The sequence below is a fragment of the Lathamus discolor genome, chromosome 1 (assembly GCF_037157495.1).
Source record: "Lathamus discolor isolate bLatDis1 chromosome 1, bLatDis1.hap1, whole genome shotgun sequence".
NCBI classification, from domain to species: Eukaryota; Metazoa; Chordata; class Aves; order Psittaciformes; family Psittacidae; genus Lathamus; species Lathamus discolor.
The window spans coordinates 65034974-65048105 of record NC_088884.1 but is presented as its reverse complement, the minus strand read 5'-3'; the positions used below and the strand labels follow the sequence as shown (position 1 = coordinate 65048105).

General features: G+C 47.9%; 1 protein-coding gene across 4 annotated transcripts; it reads left to right on the top strand.

Moving 5' to 3' along the window:
• Positions 1–1812: 1812 nt before the first annotated feature.
• Positions 1813–10155, top strand: CLEC4A (C-type lectin domain family 4 member A). 4 transcript variants are annotated; one of them, XM_065675163.1, is made up of 6 exons: positions 1816–2415; positions 5544–5660; positions 7361–7453; positions 8318–8499; positions 8723–8841; positions 9560–10155. In XM_065675163.1, the coding sequence occupies exons 1-6, from the start codon at positions 2349–2351 to the stop codon at positions 9702–9704; spliced, it is 723 nt and encodes a 240-aa protein (XP_065531235.1). In that variant the 5' UTR covers positions 1816–2348; the 3' UTR covers positions 9705–10155. The 4 variants fall into 4 exon arrangements, with proteins under 4 accessions (XP_065531262.1, XP_065531235.1, XP_065531245.1 ...); XM_065675173.1 differs by having other exon boundaries at positions 1817–2415; positions 8345–8499; XM_065675181.1 differs by having other exon boundaries at positions 1818–2415; positions 8348–8499.
• Positions 10156–13132: the final 2977 nt, after the last annotated feature.

Sequence of the window (13132 nt, the reverse complement as noted above, 5' to 3'; positions counted from 1 at the left end):
CAACTCTGATGGCTGAGATGGAAGAATTGAGCTGTCTCCTGATGTCTGAGCATAATCGAGTGTGTTCTGATAAAATCAACAGCTAGATCCTGAATTTGCATTTGAAATGCCTCAGCTGTGTTTGGAGATGTTCCAGCGGCAAAAAGCTCATGAATATACACTGTGACTTCCTTCTCTATCTGCTGATTGTGTTTCCTGTATTTCTTCATCGTGGAAAGCTTGAAACCCTGCAGGGAAGTAAGCCTTTTCCCCTGTTGTGGTTTGGTTGGCCAGAACAGGAGGGAAGCACACAGGAGATTGCTCTGACTGAAATCTCAGTTTGTGGCATAACTAGGTTTCAGCAAACACTTTGGGAAGCTTAATTCTTGTGAGAAGGCCAAGCCTGAAGACAAAAGAAAGTGCCGGAAGGATGCTGGAAAGAAAAGCAGGCAGCACGCATCTTCTCAAGGGACCAGGCCTCTGTCCTGTAGCTGTTCTGTAAAAATTACTCTTTGCACACAATACATAAAGGAGAAGTGAAGCCAGTTCAGTGCACACGAGGCATGAGGAGGCCCCTTGCTAAAGAAATCCAGCTACATATGCCTTGTTCATGGGTACATGGGGCAGATTCTCCATAATCTGTGACAGACATGCATTACTTTCCTTCCTTGCCCCTTACCTTCTGCCGCATGGTTCTCCTCTATTGTCTGATGCCTATTCTTCCTTGCACTGTCCTATCTCACCTCCAGCTCAGTCCTGTGTACCCTCTGTGCTAGCACCCTGGATGTCCTGCGAGCATCTCAAGTCAGGAAGGAATTCCATCTAGGCAAACTAACCAAGAAAGCTTTCTCCTCCTTCCTTCTGGTTGTTTTGGAGACATTACTGTAGCTTTTCAGTGCTTAGAGGGGGCATATAAGAAAGATGGAGATTTTTTTACCGCCACCTGTAGTGACAGGCCAAGGGGCATAGGTTTTAAACTGAAAGAAGCTAGATTTAGATTACCTATAAGGAATAAATACTTTATGATGAAGATGATGAGACACAGGAACAGGTTGCCCAGAGAAGCTGTGGCTGCCCCATCCCTGGCAGTGTTCAAGACCAGGTTGGACGGGGTTTGGAGCAACCGGGTCTAGTGGAAGGTGTCCCTGCCCATGGCAGGGGGTTGGAACTGGATGAGCTTTAAGAACGCTTCTAACCAAAGCTGTTTGTGATTCCTGAGGCCTGTTTGCTGACTGAACCATTTTTCTCCAGGGTATCCTAACTCACTGGCATTTCCTCTTGGAGGCCTTCCTGATTCAGCGTGCATCTCAGCAGCCGTTTCCCTTAAATGTCTCCTTTAAACATCTGCCCCAGCGTGAAGTCAGACTAAGCAGTAGTTTGACATTTTCCTCAAGGTAATACCAGAGGCCTTTACCAGAAAGCAGAAAGGGGAGATAAAAGACAGTGTTGGAGAAAAAAATATAAACCATCCCTTCTCAGCCTCAGAAATGGAGCCTGACTCCCTGAAGCAAACACTGCTCTGAATTTCCACAGGTTGTGGTAGAAATGGTGTCTGCGTGCGCTCTTCCCAACAACCTTTCAAACCAGCAACACCATTTTACTTCTTTTTTCCCTACTTTTGTTGTTCTTCTCCCCAACTCTGGCCTCATTCTTCTCTGTTTCTTCTTGAATATATCAAACTTCTGATTATTTCTATTCCAGTGTCTAAGGCTGAAATCCCCCAGTCTCACTTTTGAGGCAGTTCCTCTTTTGTGATTTGTTCTATTGCCAACTGGGGCTGAATTCCCAGATTGGGACATAGCATGCAATATTTGATGTAGCAAACACAACTTAACCACAAATGACAAGCGAGGGCAGAATGCATTTTATACATGGATGTGCCACAGCTTAAACTGGGCTACGGTCTGGGATAGCTGCAAACCTGAGAGCAATGGTAGAATTACTAAGAGACTAAGAAAGTCATGAAGATAAGGGGAGTGAGTTAAAAAAGGAAGGATGGAAAAAGAAAAACAAATTAAGATCTTAAAAAGGAAACCGATCAGCTGAGAATCTGACATGGGGAAGTAAGAATGCGACTTCCTTTTTGGTTGTTAGTTTCTCATTTTTCTTTTCTCTCTCTGAAGTTTCCATACTGTCAGGTCTGATGTCCTGGGCTAAGAAACAAAGCATTTTTGAATTCCCAGGAATTCTTAGGTTATCACCAGTACTTCCAGTGTTCAGCACAGCCTTCTTTGACAGACAGAAGGTGGAAGAGCAGATGGGAAAGGCTCAGTAACTTATTGGTGTCTCCCTCTGGAACCAGGCAAGTAAAAGACCCACGTTTTACGTGGCAAAACTAAAGACAGGGCCAGTGATCACGCTGTGATTAAATGGCATCAGAAATCACTTATGCTGAGGTGAAGTTCCAGAATACATCACCAGCTGCAGTGGTCAAAGGTAAGGATGGGTTTTTCAGGGGAAGGGGGCTGAAAATCAGGGAACAGAGACTGATTTCTGCAACTCTGCTTCCTCACCGGTCTTGACAAACGGTTGACAAAAATGAGTTGTTTACCACTACATGAGCAGGAGACCGGAGGAATTTTGTATGTTACGTAGTCTTGAATGAGAGAGTAATTTTTGGACAAATGCTGAGTACCAATAGAGGCTGTGATTTATTGCAAACAACCTGATCTGCCACAAGGGTTGAGTAGCTCCTGGGGCAGCAAATGACAGCAAAGAAGCCCAAGCCCTGGCTGCTACTGCTCTTGCCTCTGGGAGAGTAAGAGCATGAAAAAGAGCAGTAGTAGAGAACCAACATGCCTCCTTATAGTAGAGCAGTCAGTTGTCCTCTGCAGCTTTGTGAGAGGTGGCACTGAATGCAGAAACTTCTGTTGTCCATTGTTCTTGGTTGAGAACTGAGTCCTTGGAGAAGAGAGAGAACCGAAATTACAAGGAAAAATGGGCTTGAAGAAAACACCCTAAAATATACAGAGGAAGAATTATCGAATATCTGTGGAAAGATCCAATTCTGTGATTTGGTGTCTACCACTCCTGAAAAATAATTAACACATCAAACAAACAATTTTTTATGGCTATTAAAAGTCTTGGCTGTAAAATGGTGCCTTTTCTGGGCTTTGTGCAAATGTAAGTCATGTTCTGATCAGTATGTATTCTGTAATCATTATGCCACACACAGGAACACATAGAGATGTTCCATGTGTGGCTCATTTCTTCCACCCTTAGACACAGGACCCCACACAATAGCAGGTTCCAGAGGGGTTAAAGTATGTGTGTGTAAATGAATAAATAATTGTTTACTGCTGCTAAGGATATTAACGTGCCTATTTACCGCTTTATCTTAGTTTTATAATTCCAAACAGAGCAGGCATCAGCTCCAGGATATTTCCTGCCTGCTCTGAGGCATGAGTCATGGAAATAAAGAATGTACACACTCCTGACTGACTTGAAAGTTCACTGTTTTCAATGCACCAAGATGAGCTGGTTCTGGTTACAGCTGGCACTGCCATCATGGTGATCTGGAGATGGTGGAAGTTCTTAAGTGAGCTATGACCTATTCCAAAGAACCTTATTGAGCCATGTTGCCTTGAGCTGCTGCTGCTGCTCATGCTATAGGTTTGGGTTTGTAGCTTTGAATTCAAAGAAACCACCAGTAGTACCACTGCATGCAGTGGTAATATCTCTCACACAGCTTCATGGTATGCTCATAAGATGAGAGTTATGATTGAAAATTGTTGAAAGATTGGGGGAGTCTTGCTGCTCTGTAGTCTTTCTGAGTGCTTATTCTGGCCATGCAGACTCCGTGTTGGTCATGGCCAAGCATACCTGGGTTCTCCCATTTTGTAGCCTCTCCCAGTTGGGCTCTAGATATACTGAAATTGGCAGTCATTGGAAGATAGAGAGGAGCAGCTAATCAACTTACAATCTGTGGCAGGAGATGGCAGAGAGTACAGGGGGGAGTTTCACACCACAGTGCAGTTAGGGTTCCTGTATTTCCAACTGCGTTACATGTGCCTAGGAGATGTTGGAGTTACATGATGAATAATCAGCATATACTTACCAGGTTTGTTGCGCTGTGATCATGCTGGGCATATTGCAAGCATGCAGGCTAACTGTAGGAAGCATTTTGCAAGGAGATTAGCCCACTGAGTATGTAAAGTTCTACTGCGCTTCAGTTGTGTTGGTGAGGTGCATACACACTGCAGTGTTCTCTCTGCCACCTGGGTGTGAGTGAAGGGTGCACAGGATGAACAGTCAATCTATAGACATGTAGCACATTAAAAAATCACTTGGACTGCTTAGATCTACTGTCTGAAGTAGGTGGCTGGACTCCAGATCATGACTAGGGTCCTTGTTTTCTCTACAGACAAAAGTTCTGGCTAGAAAAATATGATTTGGCCAGGAAAATCTGGGTCTTGTCTGTTTCTGAATGTTTTCTGATAATGAAAGATGATACTTTTAGCCCTGCTGTAGCAATCTGCCCCAAGCCTTTGGGAAGCAGTCAGAGGGCTTCCCCAAACAGCAAGTTTCTAGAAGTCTTGCTTACTAGGCATGGGTGGCAGGCACACGCGGCTGCTGGCAGACTTAGGAGTTTCATGCTGAACAATGAATGAGGTCTTTGTAAAGCTTATTGTTAATTGCAGTCTCTCACAAAACTTATCTACTCCTGTCCTGCACTGAGTTCTCTTGTTTCTTTACCTTCCTGTTTTCCCTGGCTTGTGTACCTGCCACAACCTAGAACAGTTTCCTAACAAGTATTTGCTTCTCCTTCCCTTTGACCTCCTGCCTGCTCCAAAACCTCTTCAGTTCTGGCAGTATCCCTCTAGAGAAAAGTCAAGCCCTGGCAAGTCTGAATCTGGGTGGGATACTTTACTGAGGCTGCTGGACACAGCCTGCTGTTCTCAGGCATCCAGCCTAGCACTGCCTAGTTTTACTGCAGCAGATCAGTGAACCATGGGTCAGGAAGCAGGTATGGAAGGGGTTTGGTTTGGTTTGGTTTGGTTTGGTTTGGTTTGGTTTGGTTTGGTTTGGTTTTTTTAAATCTTCCAGTGATTCTATGGCATCAGAGCTTTGCACATTTTTTGCCTCTTGTCCTCATTTGGCTTACATCAACCTTCTACACAGGAAGCCCAAAACGCTACGAAGGAACTGAAGCAGGCATAAAAAGTTTTCTGGGGAGAAGTAAGCATGAAATCTTCATGTGAATGTCTCAAGTATCATGGACAGAGCAATGCTGTATTCAGCAACTTTGGGCCTAATCTAGAAAGACATGGTTTCAGTCCAGATTTTGGGGCTTTGTGAAGACCTCTTCCCCAACACCAGCAATTAACATCCCTAGCTCATTAGCTGGTCTGGGGCTGTGAACACTGTGAACTCCAGAAACCACAGAGTTTCCCCTGCTCTGTCCCAGTCTGCCCCTCTCCCATGCTGTGTAACTTCCACATCGGAACTGAAATAATAGCATTTTTTCGGAGTAGCTCCCCCTTGAGCTATACACCCGTGGTACGCAGACTGACTGAGGCACAGTTGACTGTGGTGTTGTGTTTGGTGTGTTCCTTCACTTTTAGTACCTCCTGAGACAAAGAAGCAACAGCACCATCCCCAGAAATACCCTCTATGGCTCCCGTGGCTGATCTCAGTGCTGCTCCTCCTGCTGTGCATTGCCCTTGTTACTGTTCTCCTGGGTGAGTATGCATAGGCTGGTTGCAAGAGAGAGGTCCAGGGGAAGTGCTGGGAGACAAGCAAAGAAATCCGAGTCCAGATGGGAATATTTTCTAACCAGGAGACAGCTTTTACTAGGGAACTGTTTTGTCATGAGAACGGGTGTAAGCACCAACCTTTGGACTCAGAAAACCTGCATGTTGAATATTTGAAAGGTATGTTTAGGAGCAAAATCTTTCCTGACTACTTAAACATTGGGGATTTAAGGGTGCAGCTGTGACATGACACAAACCAGCCAAACCAGATGTTCGATTTGCAGGAGCAAGGACTACCACAGCATTATGCCATGTGGTTCTGTTATACCCATCCTCTTAGAATGACAGAGTTAGGCGGGAATGGGCTTCTGGAGGTCTCTAGACTAGTTGAAACATGGCCATCTTCAGAATTTCAGGGGTTTTGGCGCTTTCTGTAAGGTCTCACTTTGCATGTGTCTGCATATATCTCCCAAATCTTCCACTGTTTACCCTGAGGCCTCTTCAGTGTTCCCAGATCGAGGATTCTATGATCATCATTTTTTCTATGATTGCACATCCCCATCTTGCAGAGCCTCTTTGGAACTGTGGAACAACTCTCTGCCTTCATACCACAAAGAAAGAACTTACTAATTGCATTAATGAAAGGGGTGAGGAAGAAATGAAGATGGCAGCACAAGTGTACAGGCAGCTGAACCTGCACTTGAGCTCTCTAAGGGGCTTGCACACACTTCATGTCCTAATGGACAAAAATAGCTTTTCACAGTCCTGGCCCCTCCAGGAGTCTTACAGTATATTAGAGTAATTCATGAAGTTACACTTGCACACACCGTCTGTGGAGATTATGACCACTGTTTCATTCTCATTTTCTATGAAAGATCATTCATGGCATGTTTGTACAAATTGTCAGTAAAGATGATGGATTCTGGAAGAGGCATGTTGTAAGGATAAATTGCTGCCCTTCCTTTTGCTGTCATTAGTTTCTGAGTCCTGGAAGTTAGTGTGATAGGTGTCAGCAGGCCACATCAACAACCCAAAGGACTTATCACCAACTCAAACATTCAGGGATATTCACTGGAAACTGATCAGGGTGTGATAAGTAATACTATATGTCTATTATGTAAATACCTGTAGCTGGATGGAATCAATTCCTCCCTGTTTGTCATCTCAGTGTAATGTCCTTGTGGTCCTTCTGCTCTCTGACGTGGAAGATTGCCTCTTTCTGGCTGGGGAGGCAGCCATACCACTTGTTTGGGCCAGTTTCCTCAGAGCTGTGGACCAGGGATCCACCAACCCCACTCCTTCAGCTCCACAGCATCCCAGGGAGACCTGATGTCAGCTGCTCGGGGCTGGGACAGACCCTGCTGACAAACAGCTATGGCCACCAGGTGCTGCTCGGGTGGGTCTCAGGCTCCTCTAGCTTTGTTGGCCAGGTCATCCCAGCTAGTCCTGGTCAGTCAGTGGTGGGGAGGGGTCCTTGTGGGCAGCTGTGGGATGCTGAGAGCAGAAATGCCTTTTCCCTTTGCTGAGAGGATGGCAGTTACCACTTGTGAAGTGGAAAGAGACAGCCCAAGGAGCGGTGATGCTGGGGCATTGGTGGGGAAATGGAGAAACAAGAGCGAAGCCCAGAGATGCTGTGTGAGGAGGTGGGACGAAGGGGTAATCCTGCTGCCTTTCCTCTCCCTTTCCAGTTGCTCCCTTCTCCCATAGCGGCGATCAGCCCCCAGCCTTTAAGCAGAAATTCAAGGAGTGGTCGTGTGATTCGGCAGTGCCAGGAGGCAAAGGTCAGTAGCGCTGGCGGAGGTGCAGGACAGGAACAGTCAATGCTGGGGTCTGCTCTGACAGCAAGTGACAGTGGGAGCAGACTCCAGAGAGGCAGACTCCTGTGGAGAGAGGTGGGGAGAAAAAGGATTTTCTGCTAACGGCTTGTGGCAACTAGAGGGGCATGTTAATGATGTCCTGGAGGACAGGGTGGCTGTGAACACTGCCACAACAAAAGGGACAGCGTATGGCGGGACAGGAAAGGTTAACAGTGGAGCAACAAGAAAAGCACAGCTCTAGACAGGGAAAGAAATGATATCCCCTGTTTCCTGTGTCTAAAGGCCTAATGTAAAAGGAGGAGGCAAACCAGATCACTAAAAGTGACTTTGTTGAGACTATGCATTTGTGTACACAAAGATTACTGGTCACACCTCAAAGCAATGGCAAGAAATATCTGTAGTACCCTTGCTTTTTCAAACACTTTCTATCAGGATAAGCGATTTAAGGAGAACATGAGCAGCCTTCCGGTACTCAAAGGTGGCCTACAAGAAATCCGGTGAGGAACTTTTTACGAAGGACTGTAGTGACAGAACAAGGGGGAATGGGCTTAAGATGAAAGGGGAGATTTTAGATATTAAGAAGAAATTCTTCATTGTGAGGGTGGGGTGATGCTGGAACAGGTTGCCCAGAGAAGTTGCCCTGGCAGTGTTCAAGGCCAGGTTGGATGGGGCTTTGAGCAACCTGGTCTAGTGGAAGGTGTCCCTGCCCGTGGCAGGGGTTGGAACTGGATGAGCTTTAAGGTCCTTTCCAACCCAAACCAATCTGGGATTCTATGACTGTCCCTGGAGAACAGAGATCCTTGTAATTCCTATCTCTTTTGTTCTTAGCATTCACCTCTGCGGTTTCTCCCCCAGCAGAGGAGGGCTGGGCATGCTGCCCGAAGGGCTGGAAACGCTTCCAAGGAAGCTGCTACTATCTCTCCGGGGATGCGACGTCCTGGGCCAATAGCGAGCAGAACTGCACTGGGATGGGCTCTCACCTGGTGGTGATCACCAGCAAAGCAGAGCAGGTATGTGCAGGGCTGAGAGCGGGGCACAGCAGCCAGAGCCCCGGCGCCAGCACGGGAGGGGACTCAGCCCCTTTGTGCTGCAAGGGAGGAGGGATGGATGTCCTTTGTGCATCCCTTCAGCACCGGCTCCCCTCTGCCACCAGCCCCACTCCACAGGGACTCCTGCCACCTCCCTCTGCTCAGTCCTGTGTCTCATGGACATTGCACTCTCCCTCATTTCCAGGATTTCCTCTCTAAGGAGGTTAAAAAGCCTTTGAGAGGAGAGAATCACTACATTGGTCTGATTGCACAGATGGGCCAGTGGCACTGGGTGGACCAGACTCCATTTAATGTGACAGCAGCGTGAGTATTCCCAGATGGGAGAGTGTTTGGTGTGGCTTCTGTAGTGCGAGAAAGTAGAGGAGATGTGAGGGTGTCTGTTGGTACATGAGAGGGAAGTGAGACAACTGATGAGAGAGGTCCATGAGGAGCAGGAGGGGGCTGTGTAGGGCTGTGTAGGACACTAGGTTCACATGGCCCTGTCAATGCTGGTTATTGGTTATTAATTAACTATCTGTGATGTGGCCATCAATGCTGTAGGTACAAAAGAAGCTGCATCTTGCCAGTAGGAAGAGCCCTTCAGAGATGACCCGCTTTGCCTGACCTCCATAGTGCTCCCACCATGCCTATACGCATACATATACATAAGCATGCCAGTGCTCTGGTGCTGTGGAAGTGATGGGGCACATGGAGAGATCAGCAGGGCTGTCCTTGCTGTGTCTTCTTCTGAAGGACAAACTTGCCAGGGAGGCAGAAACACGGCTCTGCTGGGTGTGAAGAAGTGATGAGCCGCTTCCCCTAGCAGGACTGGGCAGGGCCTGTTGTGTTTGCTGTAGGAAGAAGGCAAGTTTCCACATGAGACTGGTGCCAGCGGGATATCTGAGTGGGAGGAAGAGCACTGCTTCTGAATCAGCACCTGGGATTTTTCTCTCTCCCCTCCAAGCCTTGCATCCCACTGTGGCCTTTTCCAGCAGTGCTCTACAGGGTACGCTGGGGAGTAACATGTCTGTCTCTATCTCAGGTTCTGGCGGGAAGGTGAACCAAGTAATCCAGATGATGAGAAGTGCGTTGTAATCCATCGGACTTCAGGATTACTCAACAACTGGAATGATGTCCAATGTAACAGTCATCATAGGATTTGTGAGGCTGCAGCAATAATTGTGTGATGGAGATACCCTGATCCTGAGTAAAACTGGGAGATGAGCAATGGGCTGCTAACAGGGCAGTGTTGGGAGGGGTGGGAAACTCTGGAGCCTTCATCTTCACTGTGTTGGGTGGGATGATGTGAGTGGAAGTGATATTACCCTGTGTCCAGCATCCCCAGTGCATACAATGGCTCAGGGAATACATGAAGGCTCAGGGTCATCCTGGGCTCTTATGTCCTCTTGTCTCTGGGCGGGTCCAGCAGCCACCGGCTGGAAAGAGAGTGAGTTCTCCAGGAAGAAGACACAGGAATGTAAGACAGATGTTCAGAGCTGCAATTTCCTTTGTCCCCTTGGGCAGAGGTGCCTGCTTTTTGTTGAGTCACACAGAGAATGACCTCCAGCTGCACTGGTTTTGCTGAACAATTACTGAATTCTTATGCAAGAGAAAATACAGTATCAGACCAATGAAAAAGGCTCTATGCAGTGTGTATCTCTCTCTTTCCCTCACTAAGCTGCAGGTGTTTTGTGTAATCATAGAATCACAGGATGGTTTGGGTTGGAAGGGACCTTGAAGCTCATCCAGTTCCAACCCCCTGCCATGGGCAGGGACACCTTCCCCTAGACCAGGTTGCTCCAAGCCCCGTCCAACCTGGCCTTGAACACTGCCAGGGATGGGGCAGCCACAGCTTCTCTGGGCAACCTGTGCCAGTGCCTCAGCACCCTCACAGGGAAGAACTCCTTCCTAATATCTGATCTAAATCCCCCCTTTTCCAGCATAAAGCCAATCCCCCTTGTCCTGTCCCCACAGGTGCTGTAAAAAGTCCCCCTCCAGATTTCTTGTAGGCCCCTTTAGCTACTGGAAGGCTGCTACAAGGTCTTCATGGAGCCTTCTCTTCTCCAGGCAGAACAACTCCAACTTTCTCAGCCTCTCTTCATAGGAGAGGTGCTCCAACCCTCTGACCATCTTTGTGACCCTCCTCTAGATGTACTCCCATGAGAGGCGCAGTCCACACCGCCTTCCCCAGCCACTTCCTTAGATGCACTATGGGGACCTTATCTCCTCCCACAATACACAGGGGTTTTGTTTGGGCAGGGCCAGAATCAAAAGATGATGCTGTGACAGGATACAGCCTTATGCCACTACTGCAGCAGAAGTTGCACCCACCCAGTGACAGTAACCCCCTCAAAGACAGCCTGGCTACACAGTTCCATTGCAAACAGCCAAAGCTATGGAGGGGACTGGCTACAGGAAACCAGTTCTAGGGGTATTATGAGTATCGGGGTTGAACTTTAAGGTCCATTCCAACCTAAACCATTGTATGATTCTATGATTTGTTTCCATGGTGGAAAGTCTTGCCCCAGAAAATACTAGAAGCTTGTGCCAGGAGTTTCAACAAGGTCAGGCCATGCTCCAAGCAAGTGTGAGGAGCTGTCCCCAGCAGCAAAATGACTGGGGCCTTCAGTGTCACCTCGAGGAAGAAGTCTCTCTTCCCTACTTGGAGCTGATCCCAAGCTTACCTGATGCAGCAGCCTTCCTGGGAAGCTAAAGCCCAGTGGTCCCTGTAAGGACGTACCTGCCCAGGCCAGACCATGCTGCAGAAGAGGCAGGAGAGGGCAGGGCTGCTGCACATAAGGTCCCTCCCACAAGTGCGTTGCCTATTGAATTGCCTTCATGTCTGTCGAAGTCTAAGCCCAGCCGGCAACCCAGAACCATGCAGCTGCTCGTTCACTCCTGCCCACCTTCCTCCCACCGCTCCTGGAGGGATGGGGAGGAGAATCAAAAGAATGTGACTCCCACGGGTTGAGACAAGAGCAGTCCAGTAACTGAGGTATAACACAAATCACTATTGCTACCACCAATAATAATAATGATAAGGGAAATAACAAGGGAAGAGAATACAATCGCTCACCACCCGCTGACCGATACCCAGCCCGACCCGAGCAGTGATCTCCCCCTTCCAGGTAACTGCCCCAGTTTATATACTGGCCATGACGTGCTGTGGTATGGAATACCTCTTTGGTCAGTTTGGGTCAGGTGTCCTGTCTCTGCTTCCTCCCAGCTTCCCCTCCTCCCTGGCAGAGCATGAGGCTCAGAAAGTCCTTGGCCAGAGTAAACATTACTGAGCAGCAGCTAAAACCATCGGTGTTGTCAGCACTGTTCCCAGGCTGAAAGTCAAAAACACGGCACTGCACCAGCTACTAAGACGGAGGAAAATGACTGCTACGGCTGAACCCAGGACAATGTCCTACTGCAGACCATATGCCACCATGGATCCCACCTTTTCTCCACCAATTACCACTTCCTGGGCCCTGGGCCCCACTTCTGTTTGCCTTAGGAAACATCATCTCCCTAAGCTTTCCCAAACAAACAGTGCCAGCTCCTCACAGAGCATTGGTGGGCAACTGGCTGTGTGACTCTGTCCTACCTATGAAAGTGAATCCTCTCTCTGGGTCCCAAAGAGAGAGGAGAACTTGTAATGGAGGCAAGGTGATCAGGAGATTTGACTTCCTAAGCTTATCAATGGGAGTAGTTCTGTGAATGGCTGTGGGTGGTGGCAGGAGCCACTGAATCCCATAGCCCAGCAGAAGCAAGGCTGCTGCAGCTCTGTGTCCCCAGCTCCAGATGGTAGTGAGACGGAGCATGTATGTACAATATGTACATATATAGATACATATGGAAGAAAAAGGAAGTACGCATACAAGCAACCACACAGGTCAGCGCAGACAGAAAGCACTGACACAAACAAACAGCGTGAGCAGCATGATTCTGGATGAATGCCTGCTAGCAGAAAAAAATATATGTTTATACATATACAATACAGACCTCTCCAACTGTAAGGGTTAGTCATTAATCCATACCAGATGACAGTGTTCTCTGGTAACGTCACTGAGCCTGGCCCCATGGAGGCAGCAGACTTCCCTGTGAGTCAAGTCAGGTTGGGTTGACATATTGGCCCCCTGTTCCTCTCAGGATAGAGTCACCAGTCACAACCACTCTTTTTTCCCAGTAGATTTGGTGTTGCAGAGTTTGAGGATTCTGGGTGTGAGAAACGAGACACAAATAGAGAACTCACAATCAGTTTATTAATATAGGAAAATACAGAGATACTAACAGATACAGTAAAAGATACTTGTGATGTTTGGTTATCTCACCAACCCCAAGTGATGACAATCAGGAAACCAGCTCTGAGGACCATCATCACAGTGCAAGGTGGCAGGCTCAACCTTAGTGGGCATCCCCATGGAGGCAACGTTGACCTGCGTGGTCCGAGGGTCTGCCTCCCTGCATTGCATGAGGCTCGGGCTTTTATACTGACAAAAATGCACACTCATTCTGACACAGGGGGCCAGCCCACGTCGGAAGAAGTGACCAGCAATATCTAGAAAGGTCTCCAAGGGTCGGGACTTTTCCGGGGAGCAGCCAAAGCAGGACTCCCTGGGGAGGAGGC